At 48.4% G+C, this 13,899-nt stretch overlaps 1 protein-coding gene across 1 annotated transcript in view; it reads right to left on the bottom strand.

Moving 5' to 3' along the window:
- Positions 1-1,986, bottom strand: part of NOM1 (nucleolar protein with MIF4G domain 1) — a 23,375-nt gene extending 21,389 nt beyond the window's left edge. The window contains exon 1 of the mRNA XM_008056413.1: positions 991-1,986. Coding sequence (XP_008054604.1) covers positions 991-1,986 — 996 coding nt within the window. The remainder of the gene's footprint in view (positions 1-990) is intronic.
- Between the last annotated feature and the right edge of the window lie 11,913 nt (positions 1,987-13,899).

The following is a 13,899-nucleotide window of genomic DNA, read 5'->3' as shown; positions in this document are numbered from 1 at the left end:
AAAAAAAAAAAAAAAAGATGGGGAAAAGGTTCCCCCAAAATGCTTGATATTAATAGACAAACAGTGAGAAACGAGGAAAGGCCTTATAGTAAGAAGGAACAGTATATTCATTCAGAGGCAGAATACTGAAAGAGCAGAGTAGAGAAGGAAATGCAGGAATTCCATATGCCTTGCTTCAACCTTCAAAGTGCATGCAAAGGAGATGAAACAGGCAGGAGCCAGCTCCCGATGTCATGTATTCTGAACTTCATCTTCAATTCAATGTGAGATTTCATCCAAGGGAGTGCTGTAAAGTTAGCTCTGTGATTTAGAAAATTCACTCTAGTAGCAGCCGGACAGTAAAGGAACTAAAGTGAGGGCAGAAGCAAGTCGGGTTGCAAGAATCCTGGGATACTGGAAAGAAGCCTGAACAAGGGGAAGGGGGCTAACAGTCAGGTTTGGAGACCCGGACTGGTAAACATAGAATGAAGACGTTGCCTTAGAACATGCAGGGAAAATGGTCCTTAGGTCCCTCGGATAAAAAGGTCTTCAGATACTCCTCTCTCTTAAACTTTTCATTATTAAAGTTTAAGGCTGGGCGCAGTGGCTCACACTTGTAATCCAGGACTCTGGAGGACGAGGCAGGAGGACTGCTTGAACCCAGGAGTCTAGCCTGGGCAACACAGTAAGACCCCATGTCTTAAAAGTTAGCCGGGTATGGTGGCTTGCATAGTCCCGACTACTAGAGAGGCTGAGGCGGAAGGATCGCCTGAGCCTAGGAGGTCAAGGCAGCGGTGAGCCGTGATCATGCCATTGCTCCAGCCTGACCGACAGAGTGAGATCCCGACTCAAAAGAAAAGAAAAATTAAAAACATCAAAGTAGACAGCATAGAGTAATATATCCAATTTACCCCCACTCAGTTTAAACAATTCAATAAGTCAGCTCTCTCCGCCCGTCCCCAGTTATTTTGAAGGAAATCCCAGAGGGGCTAGTGAGTGTCCACACTATACCTGATCTGTTGTGTCACCGTCCTCCGGGGAATTTTTGCTCTTTTCTTCATCTTCTGCAAAACGGACTCTTTTTCTTCTCCGTTTCGCCTGCGCTGCCCCTTCCATTTCCTCCTCCTTTCGCTGTTCTACATTCCCGTCTTCCTCGCCCTCCTCCTCTTCACTCGGCGCTCCCGCTTCCTGCTCTTTCCTTTCCTTTTCTACATCTTCGTCTTCCCCTTCCTTCTCCTCCTCACTGTCGCTCTCGGAGTCACTTTCTAAATCACTTTCCGCGAGTGTCTGTCCAGCATCATCCTCCTCCTCCCCACTGCTTTCGTACAAGCCGCTATTTTTCCCAGACTCCAGGGCTCCCAGAATATAGTCTAGCCCATCGCGTGCAAAGCTAAGCGGTATGGAGTGACTGTCGCCCTTCTTTTTGCGCTTGTTCAAGCCGAGGCACCGTTCCAGCTTTCGTATCTCTCGGTCCTCCTCCTCGTTGGCCGCTAGAAGTGCCCGTTTTCGGGCAGAAGCGGCGGTGGCGGCTGCGGTGGGTCTGGTCTTCCCGGGAGGAGCCTTAACCTTGGCGCGGGACGGTCGCGGCTCCTTGGGAGGCTGGGGAGCCCGACTACGGGCCGGGCGGGCGTTCTCCTCTTCCTTGTCCCCCTGGGGGCCGTCCGCTTCCTCGACTCCGTCGCTGCCTCCTGGGGCCGGGCCCACCGTCCTCCGCAGTCGGCGCGCTTTCCTCAGGTGCCGCTTCTCCTTTCTCAGCTCCTTGCGGCTTTTCCTCCCGCCTGGGCGGCAGCCCAGGGCGGCGCCGCGCCCCTCGCTGCCCCCGTGGACCTCGTCGACGGAAGTCGCTTGCACGAACTCCTCCACCGCTAACTTGAGCCGCTCCCGGGCCCCCTTCCCCCTGCCCCCAGGACCGCGGGGAGGCCCGCGCCCGCCTCTGCGCTTCGGGCGGGCCACGCGCCCCCGGTAGCCGCCCGAACCGGGCCCTCCGGGGCTCCTGGGCGCCGCCATCTTTCGAGACTCGTGGACGTACCACTTCCGGCTGGGGCGGAACTTACGGACGAGAGCGGCGGCTGTGCAGGGCTGGCGGGCGGCGTCCCCTGCCGGCCGGAGGGCGGGAGAGCGAGGCGGCGGAAACAGCCTTGGCATTTGGTGCCTGCTTTGTAAACAATTAGTGAAAGGTAATTTTATGATGAAGACACAAATACATTCTCGTTTAAGAGATGAAATCACAGATTATGGCGAAGAGACCTCGTAACAATCTGCCCCGGAGGCAACCAGTTGTCGGTGCGGCGAGAATGTTCAGATCTGTCTGCGTTTGCAGGCAGGCGTTTCTGCCCATAGGAAAAACACGGAATGTCGTTTTCCGTGCGTTTTGCAGGAGAAACAGTATGCTAAGCTAACTATTCTGCAACTTGCTTTCTTCACTCCACCTGAGGCGTCCTGCAGTGTACCGCATCACGACTCACCGCATTATCAGAGGTGTGATTCGTTCGACCGTCCCTCTGTTGATAGATGTCCCGGGATGATCGCCCCAGATTCGTGTCCCTGGAACCTGGAATTGGGACCTTATTTGGAAACAGGGCCTTGGCAGAGGTAGTCAAGTTAAGATGCGGTCCTACTGGATTAGGGTGGGCCCTAAATTCAATGGTTGATGTTCTCATCAGAAGGGAAATTTGGACAGAGACATAGAAAGAACACTTTGTGACCATGGAGGCAGAGATGGGGTGATGCGTCTACAAGCCAAGGAGCGCCAAGGATTGCCTGCAACCACTATAGCTGGGGAGAGGCATGGAGCAGGTTCCCTCTGGGAGCCCCCAGAAGGAACTAGCCCTGCCTACACCTTAATTTTGGATTCTGGCCTCCCAAACTGAGAAAATGTATTTGTTGTTTTAAGCTGCCTGATTTGGATACTTTGTTGCTAGGTAATTTGCACTAGGAAACTAATGCAACAGACATTTGATCTGCTTCTAGTTTTTCGTGTCATGAACTGGGCTTCAAGGAGCATCCATTATCAGGGAGAGTTAATCTGTGAGGAAGTGAGATTGCGGTTGTGTGGTTTCCAGTTGAACGTGGTGCTAACATTTCCTCCCAATGTTGCCCTGTCCACTTCTCTTCTCAAACGCAGTCTGAGAAGTATCCATCCTTGATAGTTTTTAAATGTTTTTGTTTTTGCCAACTTTTCAGCTCAAAAGCATATCTTGTTGTTTTAACTCCTCTTCAGAGGGAGTGTCTTTTCGTATGTTCATTGGTAATTTGTATTTCCTTCTCTATGTATGGCCTCTGTCCATTTTCCTTATAGGTTTTAGGAGTTCTTTACAGATAAAAAATTTTGAGGAATCCTTTGTCTCTCCTGTGTGCAAATATTGTCCTCTAAAATATTTAAGGTACTTCAAAAATAAGTAATTTGATATAATAATAAACAATGTACTCTAAGCAGAGAGAACAAAATTCAAAAGGTGCAAAAAGATATGCATGAAAGGGTCAGTTTCCTCCAGTCCCTGTCCACAAGCCATGAAGCAGCAATATTATGTTCTCATGTGATCTTCCAAATAGGATCTATACACAGTGAAGCACAGGTGTGTGTGTGTGTGTGTATACTGTTTCATAAATGCTAGTTTACTAAATACTGTTCTACATTTTATTTTTTTCATTTAACAAAGTATCTCGGAGACTGACCTACAGCACAGAAAGCTCCCAATGTAGCTTCCCCGCCACTGTCATCTCTGTCTGATCTTCCTGTTTTCATCCCCTTACCCACCACCCCTTCAGTCTGTTTTCAACATAAAAGCCCCGGGGATGCTTTTTATTTATTTTATTTATTTTATTTTATTTTGTAGAGACAAGGTCTCACTATGTTGCCCAGGCTGGTCTTGAACTCCTGGGCTCAAATGATCCTCCCATCTCAGCCTCTCAAGTAACTGGGATTACAGGTGTGGGCCACTGAGTGTGACTCCAAAAATGTTTAATCTTTGACACTCTATTTTTTTTTTTTTTTTTTTGAGTTGGAGTCTCACTCTGTCGCCCAGACTGGAGTGCAGTGGCCGCTCCCGGCCACCGCAGCCTCGACCTGCTGGGCTCCAGCAATCTTCCCACCTCAGCCTTCCGAGTAGCCGGAATTACAGGCATGCGCTACCACGCCCGGCTGATTTTTTGATTTATTGTAGAGATGAGGTCTTGCTGCCCAGGCGAGTCTTGAACCCACGGGTTCAGGCAATCCACTCACCTCAGCCTCCCAAAGGTATGGGATTACAGGCTGAGCCACCGAGCCCGGCTGACACTCTATTTTTAATTTTGATATATAGAATAAAGTAGGATCAACATTTTTCCCCCAGACACCTACCCAATGCCAATATGTATTCTCGAAAAATACATCTCTTTCCCACTAATTTGTAACACCATCTTGATAATATAGTAGTGTTTTTTATGTATTTGAGGCTGTTATGGGCTTTTTATTTTTTTCCCTTATCTTTCTGTGCATGCAAGCATCAGTACTATACCACTTTAATGACTATGGTTCTAAAGCATGGCTTAAAATCAGTCTTCTCATCCTTTGTTACTCTTCATTTTCATCATCTTTCTCTCTATTCTTTCTTTTTTAAAAAAGTGGACTTTAGTATTAACTTTTGTACATGAAAAATTCTGCTGGTATTTTTAATTGGAGTTGTGTTTAATTTGTAGGTGAACTTAAGAATTAGAACCAGATCATATGAGGTTAAACTCTTTCTTTACAAGAATAACGTCCATACCTTCCACTCTTAATTTGTGTTGGCTGGGCTTGGTGGCTCAGCCTGTAATCCCAGCACTTTGGGAGGCCAAGGCGAGTGGATTACCTGAGCCCGCGGGTTCGAGACCCACCTGGGCAACTTGGCCAGACCTTGTCTCTACAATAAGTCAAAAAGTAGCCAGGTGTGGTAGCCCACACCCATAGTTCCGGCTACTTGGAAGGCTGAGGTAGAAGGATCGCCTGAGCCCAGCAGGTCAAGGCTCCGGTGGCTGTGAGGGTGCCACTGCACTCCAGCCTGGGCAACAGAGTGAGAGTCCAAACCCCTCCCCCACCAAAAATTGTGCTTTCTTCATATAGACTGCATACACATTTCTTGGTTTGGAATGGCTTTTCTGACAGCCTGAGGGGACGTGGGATTTCCCACAGACAGCAGCAGGGGAGGAGGTGAGTTCCTAATTAGCCTGGCATGTAGGCCCCACCTGGCTGGAATGGAGGATGAGTGTCAGGCAGGAGGAACCCATGCTGGGATCTTGTCCCTCGCACTGGAGGACTGAAGCTGCACAGAGGCCTTTTCAAGCCTCACTCCTAGTTCCTTTCATCCTCACAACCGTGACTTTGCGAGGTGCTGGGCGTCTTTTTCAGCCTCACAACCGTGACTTTGCGAGGTGCTGGGCGTCCTTTTCCCACAGGCGAGAGCTCTGAAGCACGGATGAGCTGCATAGCCACCTGCAGGTAGGTGTGGAGCAGGTTTGGAGCTACGCTCTGGTGTCCGTTCCTGTGTGTGGTCTGCTGCAGTCCCGGCTGAGAGTCTCTAGGGAGTGTGGGCAGTCAGGACCAGGAAAAGGACTCGTGGAAGGAAAGAGGGCTTGTAGAGTGACCAGTAGGCATGAGGGCTTTTCTTGTTCCCTAGGAGCTCCGGGGAGCAGAACCCAGCAGAGCAGGGGCGGTCCTAGCCCTTCTCCATCCGGGTAAATAAAGGTGTGTGTGTGTGGTGTGGAGACAAGGGATGGTGTGCATGGCTCTGAAGCCACACGGGGCCCATTTCTCATCCACTCCAGAGGAGGGAGGGGGCTTCCTGGGTGGGGGAAGGGACCTATCGGAGGGGAGAATGGCATCTCACACCTGCCCCACCAGTCCCCAGCAGTGTGTGAAAGAGCAAAGGCAGGAAAGTAAGGAAATCGGCACCCATCAGATTTCTGAATTAGGGTCAGGTCTGAACCAGTGAATATCAAATTTTGACTTAAGCTAACCAGACTAGATTTAAATTTTGACTTAAATCTAGCTGGACTTAAAAAAAAGAATCTGAGCCAGGTGCCGTGGCTCACACATGTAATCCCAGCACTTTGGGAGGCTGAGGTGGAAGGAGTGCTTGAGCCTAGGCATTTAAGACCAGCCTGGACAACATAGTGAGACACTGTCTCTATAAAATTCAAAGAGTTAGTCAGGCGTGGTGGCACACACCTGTCATCTCAGCTACTCAGGAGGCTGAGGTGAAAGGTCACCTCAGCCTGGGAGGTCAAGGCTGTGGTGAGCTGTGATTGTGCCACTGCACTCCAGCCTGGGTGACAGAGTAACACCTTAACTCAAAAAAAAAAAAAAAAAATCTCCAAAACATCCATTAATGAGACTGTTCTAATACTCAAAAGTGGCTCAACAAGCCACGGCTATACCCGGGTGTCATCTAGGAGTGGAGAGGGAAGCTCAGCACAGAAGGTGGGTAAGTGTGGGAGAGGAACACATTTGTGTCCCACATGCACCTGCACACATCAGCCTCCATCAAAACAGCATGTGCAAGTTTCCATTGCAGACTGTCACGTGTCTTCTGATCCTCCCAATGCCTGTAGCCTTACATCTTCTCATTTCATCTCTGGGGCAAAGAGTCCCACTTTGTGCTGTGCATAGAAATAAAACACAGTGAACCCCCTGCTCCCCCACACTCCCCACTGGGGCCACACTATACAAGCGGCAGTACATCAACAGTGGAGGCTTACCTCACAAGCTCTGGGTTTCTTTAATTTTTAATTTTTATTTTTTTTTGAGTCAGAGTCTCATTCTGTCACTCAGGCTGGAGTGCGGTGGCATGATCAAGGCCACTACAGCCTCTACTTGCTGGGCTCAGGCAATCCTTCCACCTCAGCCTTCCAAGTAGCTGGAACTACAGACGTGCACCATCATGCCCAGCTAATTTTTTGATTTATTGTAGAGACAAGGTCTCGCCAAGCTGCCCAGGCTGATCTCAAATCCCTAGGCTCAGGCAATCCTCTTGCCTCTCCCACCTAAAGTGCTGGGATTACAAGCGTAAGCCACTGTGCCCAAATAAATTTTTTTTTTTTTTTTGAGTTGGAGTCTCACTCTGTCACCCAGACTGGAGTGCAGGGGCCGCTCCCAGCCACCACAGCCTCGACCTGCTGGGCTCCGGATGATCCTTCCGCCTCAGCCTTCCATGTAGCTGGAACTATAGACGCGTGCTACCACGCCCGGCTAATTTTTTGATTTATTGTAGAGATGAGGTCTTGCCTGCCCAGGCGGGTCTCGAACCCGCGGGCTCAGGCAATCCACTCACCTCAGCCTCCCAAAGGTGCGGGATTACAGGCTGAGCCACCGAGCCCAGCTTCAAACTAAATTTTTAAATGTTTTGAGTCATGGTCTCACTCTGCCCCCTAGGCTGAAGTGCAGTGGCATAATCACGGCTCACGATAGCCTCGACCTCCTGGACTCAGGCGATCCTCCTGCCTCAACCTCTCAAGTAGCTGTGACTACAGGCACACATCACCATGCCCAGTTAATTTTTTTTTATTTATAGAAACAGGATCTCACTATGTTGCCTAGGCTGGTCTTGAACTCCTGAGTTCAGGCAATCCTCCTGCCTCAGCATCCCAAAGTGCTGGGATTGCAGGTGAGAGCCACTGTGCCTGGCCCTCTGGATTTGTTTATCAAGAGCAAAGTGCATGACACAGAATTTAGTCGCTCCTCCCAGACTGCGAGGCATCATTTTACACACTGATGACTCTCCCACATGAACTCCAGCAGTTCTGGACCTGCTCCCAGCTCTGCTGCCCTGGTCCTATCCATGTTTTCACCAGTCCTCGGAGTTCCCTCTCAGACCCTTGCCTCCTCCCCTACTGTCGCATTCATGGCTGGGAGCCCAAACATGGCCCTGGCCTTCTGCAGGAACACACCATTGGGGCTTGGGCACCATTATCTGCTGTTCACAGCCTTCCCAGGCTGCTGGACAACTGAGTGAGGGTGGGGAATCCCTGTGCACTGCTCAGGCCCAGAACCTTTGGGGAATCTGGGACAGGAAGGTGGGAAGCGGACGTGAGCAACACTGATGACTTCATGATGAAGAGAACAGGACACTTTCGAAAGGACAAGAGGACAAGAGTAGCAGCCAGATGCATGTTCTGAACTCTGAATAGTCAACGGCAGAGGCTCTTGGGCTTGGGGTGGAACCCTTCTGTCACCACTCACGCTTTGTGTGATCTTGCTGAGCCCCACAGAGTCTTGCTTTCTCCGTCTATAAAGTGGGATGGTGACAGTGCCTCTTCCAGAGGGGTTTGTTTATTTATTTATTTATTTATAGTCGGGGTCTCACTCTGTTACCCAGGCTGGAGTGCAATGTCACACTCACAGCTACCGCACCTTCTACTTCCTGGCTCAGGCCATGCTTCCACCTCAGCCTCCCTACTAGATGGGACTACCGGCTTATGCCACCACATCGGCTAATGTTTTGCTTTTTGTAGATAGGAGTTCTCACTATGTTGCTCAGGCTGGTCTCAGTTCCTGGGGTTAAGCAATTCTCCCTTCTCAGCTTCCCCAAAGGGTTGTTATTATATATAAAAAAAAAAAAACCACACAATTGTGACTTTTGTTTTATGTTGGAACTTAACCCACCCTCCTTTGTTCTCCCTAAATGACTTGCCATGCTTGGTTTAAGTTCCTGGTCGCTCTCTTTCCCTCATTGTTTCCAATGCTGTTAGTTGTCCTCTTTGTTAACTTTCTTTGGGGTTGTTGTACTCCTCAGATACCCATTTACTTAGGCTCTGTGAGGCACATTTTTCTGCGGTGTCAACTACTTTGTCCTATAATGAGTATTTAAAGGCCGAAGGCCTGAGTCTGTCCCTGTGATACGTGAACTCCATTGGAGAGAGCCCCCGGGCTTCCCGGCCCTGCTCCACTCTTGCCTTCCACTGTGGCCCGTGTCTGCAGGAAGCCAGGCTGCAAGGGAGAGTCTAGTGCTCGTTGGAGAGAGGGAGCCAGTAACATTCATTCCTTGCTATGATCCCATTTCCACAGGAACCAAGTGAATTAAATTCGTTCATTTATGCAAAGGGCTTAGAACTGGGCCGGACCTCCAGGAGCTGCTCAATAGACTTAGTGAACTCCCCAGATGAACTGACGTCCATGAATTTTCCGTCTGCTCACATTCCCTTGATGCCTGGACAGGCAGCGGCTGGGCTATTCGCTAGTTCTGGCTTCTTCAGGGATTGAGGTTTCTTTGCTAGGAAGTCAGGACTTTTAACACTTGGTGAGGTTATTTTTCAACTCCAAGATCCTAATGCCAGACAAGCCTTCCTAACTGCTCCCTCCGCTCAAGTCCTCAGCATCTGAAACCGCCGCTGCTCCTCACCTGTCACACAAGCCGTGCGTGGGGAGGAAGTCTTATTTCCATGGTCCTGGTTCAAGGGGTCAGGGGTGGGGAAAGGGGGGCCTTTGGGGTCTGACCGGAGAGATGAGGAATACAAACATAAAACAGTCCACGAATGACGTAAGGGTTGATTTGTGCACATCGGAGGGCAGGTGGCATGTACTAGGGGCGGAAAGGCGGCCAGAGTGCTGGGGCACAAGGGGCAGGCAGGAGGTGAGGTTGGTGGGGGGCCAGGGGCCGCATGTGAAAGGTCCAGTGGCCCGAGTGTGCTTTGTGCTTATTCTGGGAGCAGTGGGAAGGCTTGGAAGTGTTTTAGGTGGAGGAGTGGGTGAGGTGAGAGAGAGGGAATGGCTTTGCATCTTGAGAAGCTAACCCTGCTGCTTGCAGGACTAAGGAAGGAATCATGTGAACAGGTAGAAAGCTGTGGCATCAGAGAATTGTTCCTCAGCCTGGAAAAAAATTACTAGTTGGACTCTGCCTGGAGCCACTCTTTAAAAATAATAGTCTGAATGTCTATTAAGAGTAATATGACATACAATTTAAAGAGTATTGTGTTTGTTGTGTTTTTTTGAATCAGAGTCTCACTCTTTCCCATGCTGGAGAACAGTGACTCCATTACAGCTCACTGCAGCCTAGACCTCCTGGACTTCTGTGACCCTCCCGCCTCAGCCTCCTGATTAGCAGGACTACAGGTGCATGACACTACACCCAGCTAATTTTTTTTTTTTTTTTTTTGTAGAGACAAGGTCTCGTCATGTTGCCCAGACTGGTCTTGAACTCCAGGACTCAAGCATTCCTCCTACCTCAGCCTCCCAAAGTACTGGATCATAGCGTGAGCCAGAACCACGGTGCCCCACCTAAAGTATAATTTTAACTCAGGTTCATAACCTTTTTTGGTTTGTTTGTTTCAATGCATCAGTTGATTGACTGATTACATTAAAAAAATGGATTTTTTTCTGACTGCAAAATCAATTCATACTCACTATAAAACTGAAATGTTATAGTTATGCTATAAAATGTAGGGAGGGAAAGCCCTCCCTCCCAGAAATACATATCTTTCTAAATACTGAATGTGTACCTTAACTTGCATCATGATTTTTTTTTTAACCAACATAGGATATATTGTATTGCATTTTTTCATCTGCTTAGTCACCTGGATCCTGGCTACCTGGATCATGGTTCTCAGAGTAGCAGCTGTGGCACTTGTAGGTTAGTGAGAAGCCCAGCCCCTGGGGATCTTCCCCAGACTCACAAGGCAGAATCCACAACTTAACAACCTCCCTGGATGATTCTGTGCACATTGGAGTTGGACTGTCTGGATTCCTCACTTTTTTCAATGGCCTTATGGGCATAATTTATGTAGCCAATCTGCTAAGGTGAACATTTAATTTTCTTTAAAAAAAAAACATATATTTTTTGCACTGTTAAAATGCTATAGTAGGCCAGGCATGGTGGCTCATGCCTGTAAGCCTAGCGTTTTGGGAGGCTGAGGCAGGAAGATCACTTAAGCCCAGGAGTTCAAGACCAGCCTAGACAACATAGTGAGACCTTGTCTCTACAGAAATTTAAAAAATTAGCCAGGTGTGGTGGCATGAACCTGTAGTCCCAGCTACTTGGGAGACTGAGGCAGAAGGATCACCTGAGCCCAGGAGGTTGAGGTTGCAGTGAGCTGTGATCATGCCACTGCACTCCAGCCTGGGCAATAGAATGAGATGCCGACTCAAAAAGAAAAAAATGTGATAGTACATGCCCCTCTCTTTGTGTGTGCGTGTGTGGTGTATGTGTGTCTTTGCAGGATTGTGCAAGTGTTACATAAGGATTTCATCCTAGAAATTACTTAGATAAAATGTACGAATATTATTTTTAAACTTAACAGATGATGCCAAGTTTCCAACCTAAAAGCTGTGCTTGTTTGCACTCCAAGGGTGTGAGCACCCACAACCTCCACACTGAGTGGTCTTAGGTGTTTTCATCTTTGCCCACTGACATGAGGTCAGCCTCCAGGAGAATGCAGTGGCCCTTCAAATAACAGGCCCTTGACTCCACTGTCCCCAAATCGCTCCTTCTTCAACGTGAGGCAGGCTAGTCAATACAGAAGAGTGTGACATCTATTTCTTCCTACAGGAAGCAGGAAGCCAGTCACTAAAAATTTGGAGAACACCTCCAGGGTGTTTAAGATGGGAGTCAGCAGAGCAGGCCCGCACCTTCTTGATCACCTGATGACTGTAGATAGAACCCAACTCATCACACTCCCAGATGCCCAGATGAAGGCAGATCCAGGGCCCTCATGGTCCTTGTCCTCCCCCCCCAACCACCTTCCTGAAGCAGAAGAGATAAAAGTCAGTCATTAAGACCCCTGGGTGCAGTTTTCATTCTGAGATGGTCTGCTCTCCTCCCTTGGAGTGTATATTCCTCTTCCTCGAGGCTGCTCTCACCTTGAGACGGCCTGCCTCCACTCCTCTTTAAGTGTGTCTTTTCACTTGAGTAAACTCTTTTCTTGGCTTGCCAACCTAGTGACTTGCTCTGGAATTCTTTCTTGTGGCAAAGTCAAGAACCCAGGCAAGAGTTGAGGTTTCTCCCTCTGTCCTCCCTTCCTCCTGTTAAAGAGAACTCCTCTTCAGCAACAAACGTCCCTTCCCCTAGCCTCCCAAGCCAGAACCAGCAGGTATCCCAGATCTTTCCCCACCCTCAGCATGTGTCTGTTCCACCTAAGGGGGCATTTGGCCAGATCCAGGTGCCGCCAGTCTCCTTCCTCTCTGTGACTATCTCTGGCTGTCCTGGCTTTGGTCCTCCCCAAGCCACTGCTAACCCTGTGCTCTCTAAGCCTGGGTCTTCCCTCCTCTCTGTGTGTGGCCTGCAGAACTGACAGCAAAGCCCTGTCTGGGATGCAGAATCCCTTCACCTCAGCCTTTAAGCCTATTTTGGACTCCTCCTTCCTGCACTGACCACTTAAAAAAATTTTTTTTAGAGGCAGAGTCTCAGTATGTTGCCCAGGTTGGCCTCAAACTACTGGGCTTATGCCTCCCCAATAGCTGGGATTACAGCCATGCCACTGTGCCTAGCTTCACATAATCCTTTTATGTGCTGTCTGGCTGGGACACTCTCTCCCACTTCTGCCTCTACTCTGCTGGCTGATCATTCCCCTGCTTCCCCAGGCAGCTGGGCTGCCTCCTTCCTCTGTGCCCCTGTACCTGATAGCCCTTATAATACTACAAGTCTCTGTGCTCACCTCTGTCTTCCATGGTAGACTCTGAGTCTGCCCACAAAATAGCTCCAGTTTTTATTCAATTCACTGCAGTCCACATTTCTAGCTCTGGGATTCACTTTAATTCCTGGCACAGAGTAGGCACTCAAACATTTGTTGGACGAATACCCAGATGAGGGAATAAATGAATAGTAAGCTCCTTAGAGCCCCAAGGCAGATCACGTGGGGTGGAATTAACTTTCAGAGGCCTCCATGGCCTCAGTCTTTTCCTTTTGGAATAGTAATTGTCTGTAGAATTGCTGAGCCCAAAGCCAGAAGGTCTAGGTTTTCTCTCCACGGAGCCTGGACAGCACCAAGCCATAGCAATGTGGTCGCATGAGATTCGGAGAAGGACATTTCCGTGGGAGAGGTTTCTAGTGAACCTTTGGAGTCTGAGTTGAGCTTGTTGACAAGGAACTGGTGCATTGTTTATTGGAAGTTGGCTGTGGGGTAAGTTCATCTTCTGACACTGTTCATCCCATTCATCAGATGAGTAAGGAGTCCCCGGCCACAGACCTGTGCTGACATCTTTCGCACAATAAAGAAAAGGAAAAAAGTCATAGTTACATGTTGTGGTTTTCAGTATTTTTAGTTTACAAGCCAACTGTTTATCACATTAGGACACTGATCTATAAATAAATTTGAAAGCAGTGATACATCTGGGCCTTTGCAGGCCTCAAGTTGAGGCAATGGTCTGTAAATATATTTGTCTGTGTCGTTGATCCCTTTATTATTAATGTTGTGGCTTTCATTACGGTTATCAATCTCACCCCATGAAAAAGTCCTTGAAAAACCTTTGTTCCCTGGCCAGGCCCCATCAGCCAGTTCTTATGCAGTTGACTAACATAAAGTTACATTTAATTCTGGCTGTATTTCAGACATAGTATTAATTTCCATGAGTGTTTCCTGTTCTTGTTATATGCTTTCCCCTGTCTTTAGGGTACTTTTCTATTTTCTAGGGTGCCTCCTCCATTTGCAGCAAATATTCCCTAAATGTCTTTATATTAAGGGTCATGATGTTTTTGACATTTGTACATTTTACCTTCTAGACTTTTCATTATTTGTTGTTATTTTCTTTGTTTTTGCTGTTTCTATGTAAGGCTTTATTGTCAGGCAGTTTTTCCTTCACGTAGGACAATCTTGCAATTTGTTTCTCATTCCTATTCTTGCTTGAGACAATCCATCCCAAGTCCTTATATTTAGGTCAGTTTAGCCAACATTGGACCAACGGTGTCTGCTTTTATAGAACTTATAAAACTCTGTTTTTGGATCTGACTTTCTTACTCAGGTGAGAGCAAATGAACA

Source organism: Carlito syrichta, unplaced genomic scaffold (genome assembly GCF_000164805.1).
Source record: "Carlito syrichta isolate Samal-C Ts95f unplaced genomic scaffold, Tarsius_syrichta-2.0.1 Scaffold84605, whole genome shotgun sequence".
NCBI lineage: Eukaryota > Metazoa > Chordata > Mammalia > Primates > Tarsiidae > Carlito > Carlito syrichta.
This window is presented reverse-complemented; position numbering and strand designations above follow the sequence as displayed.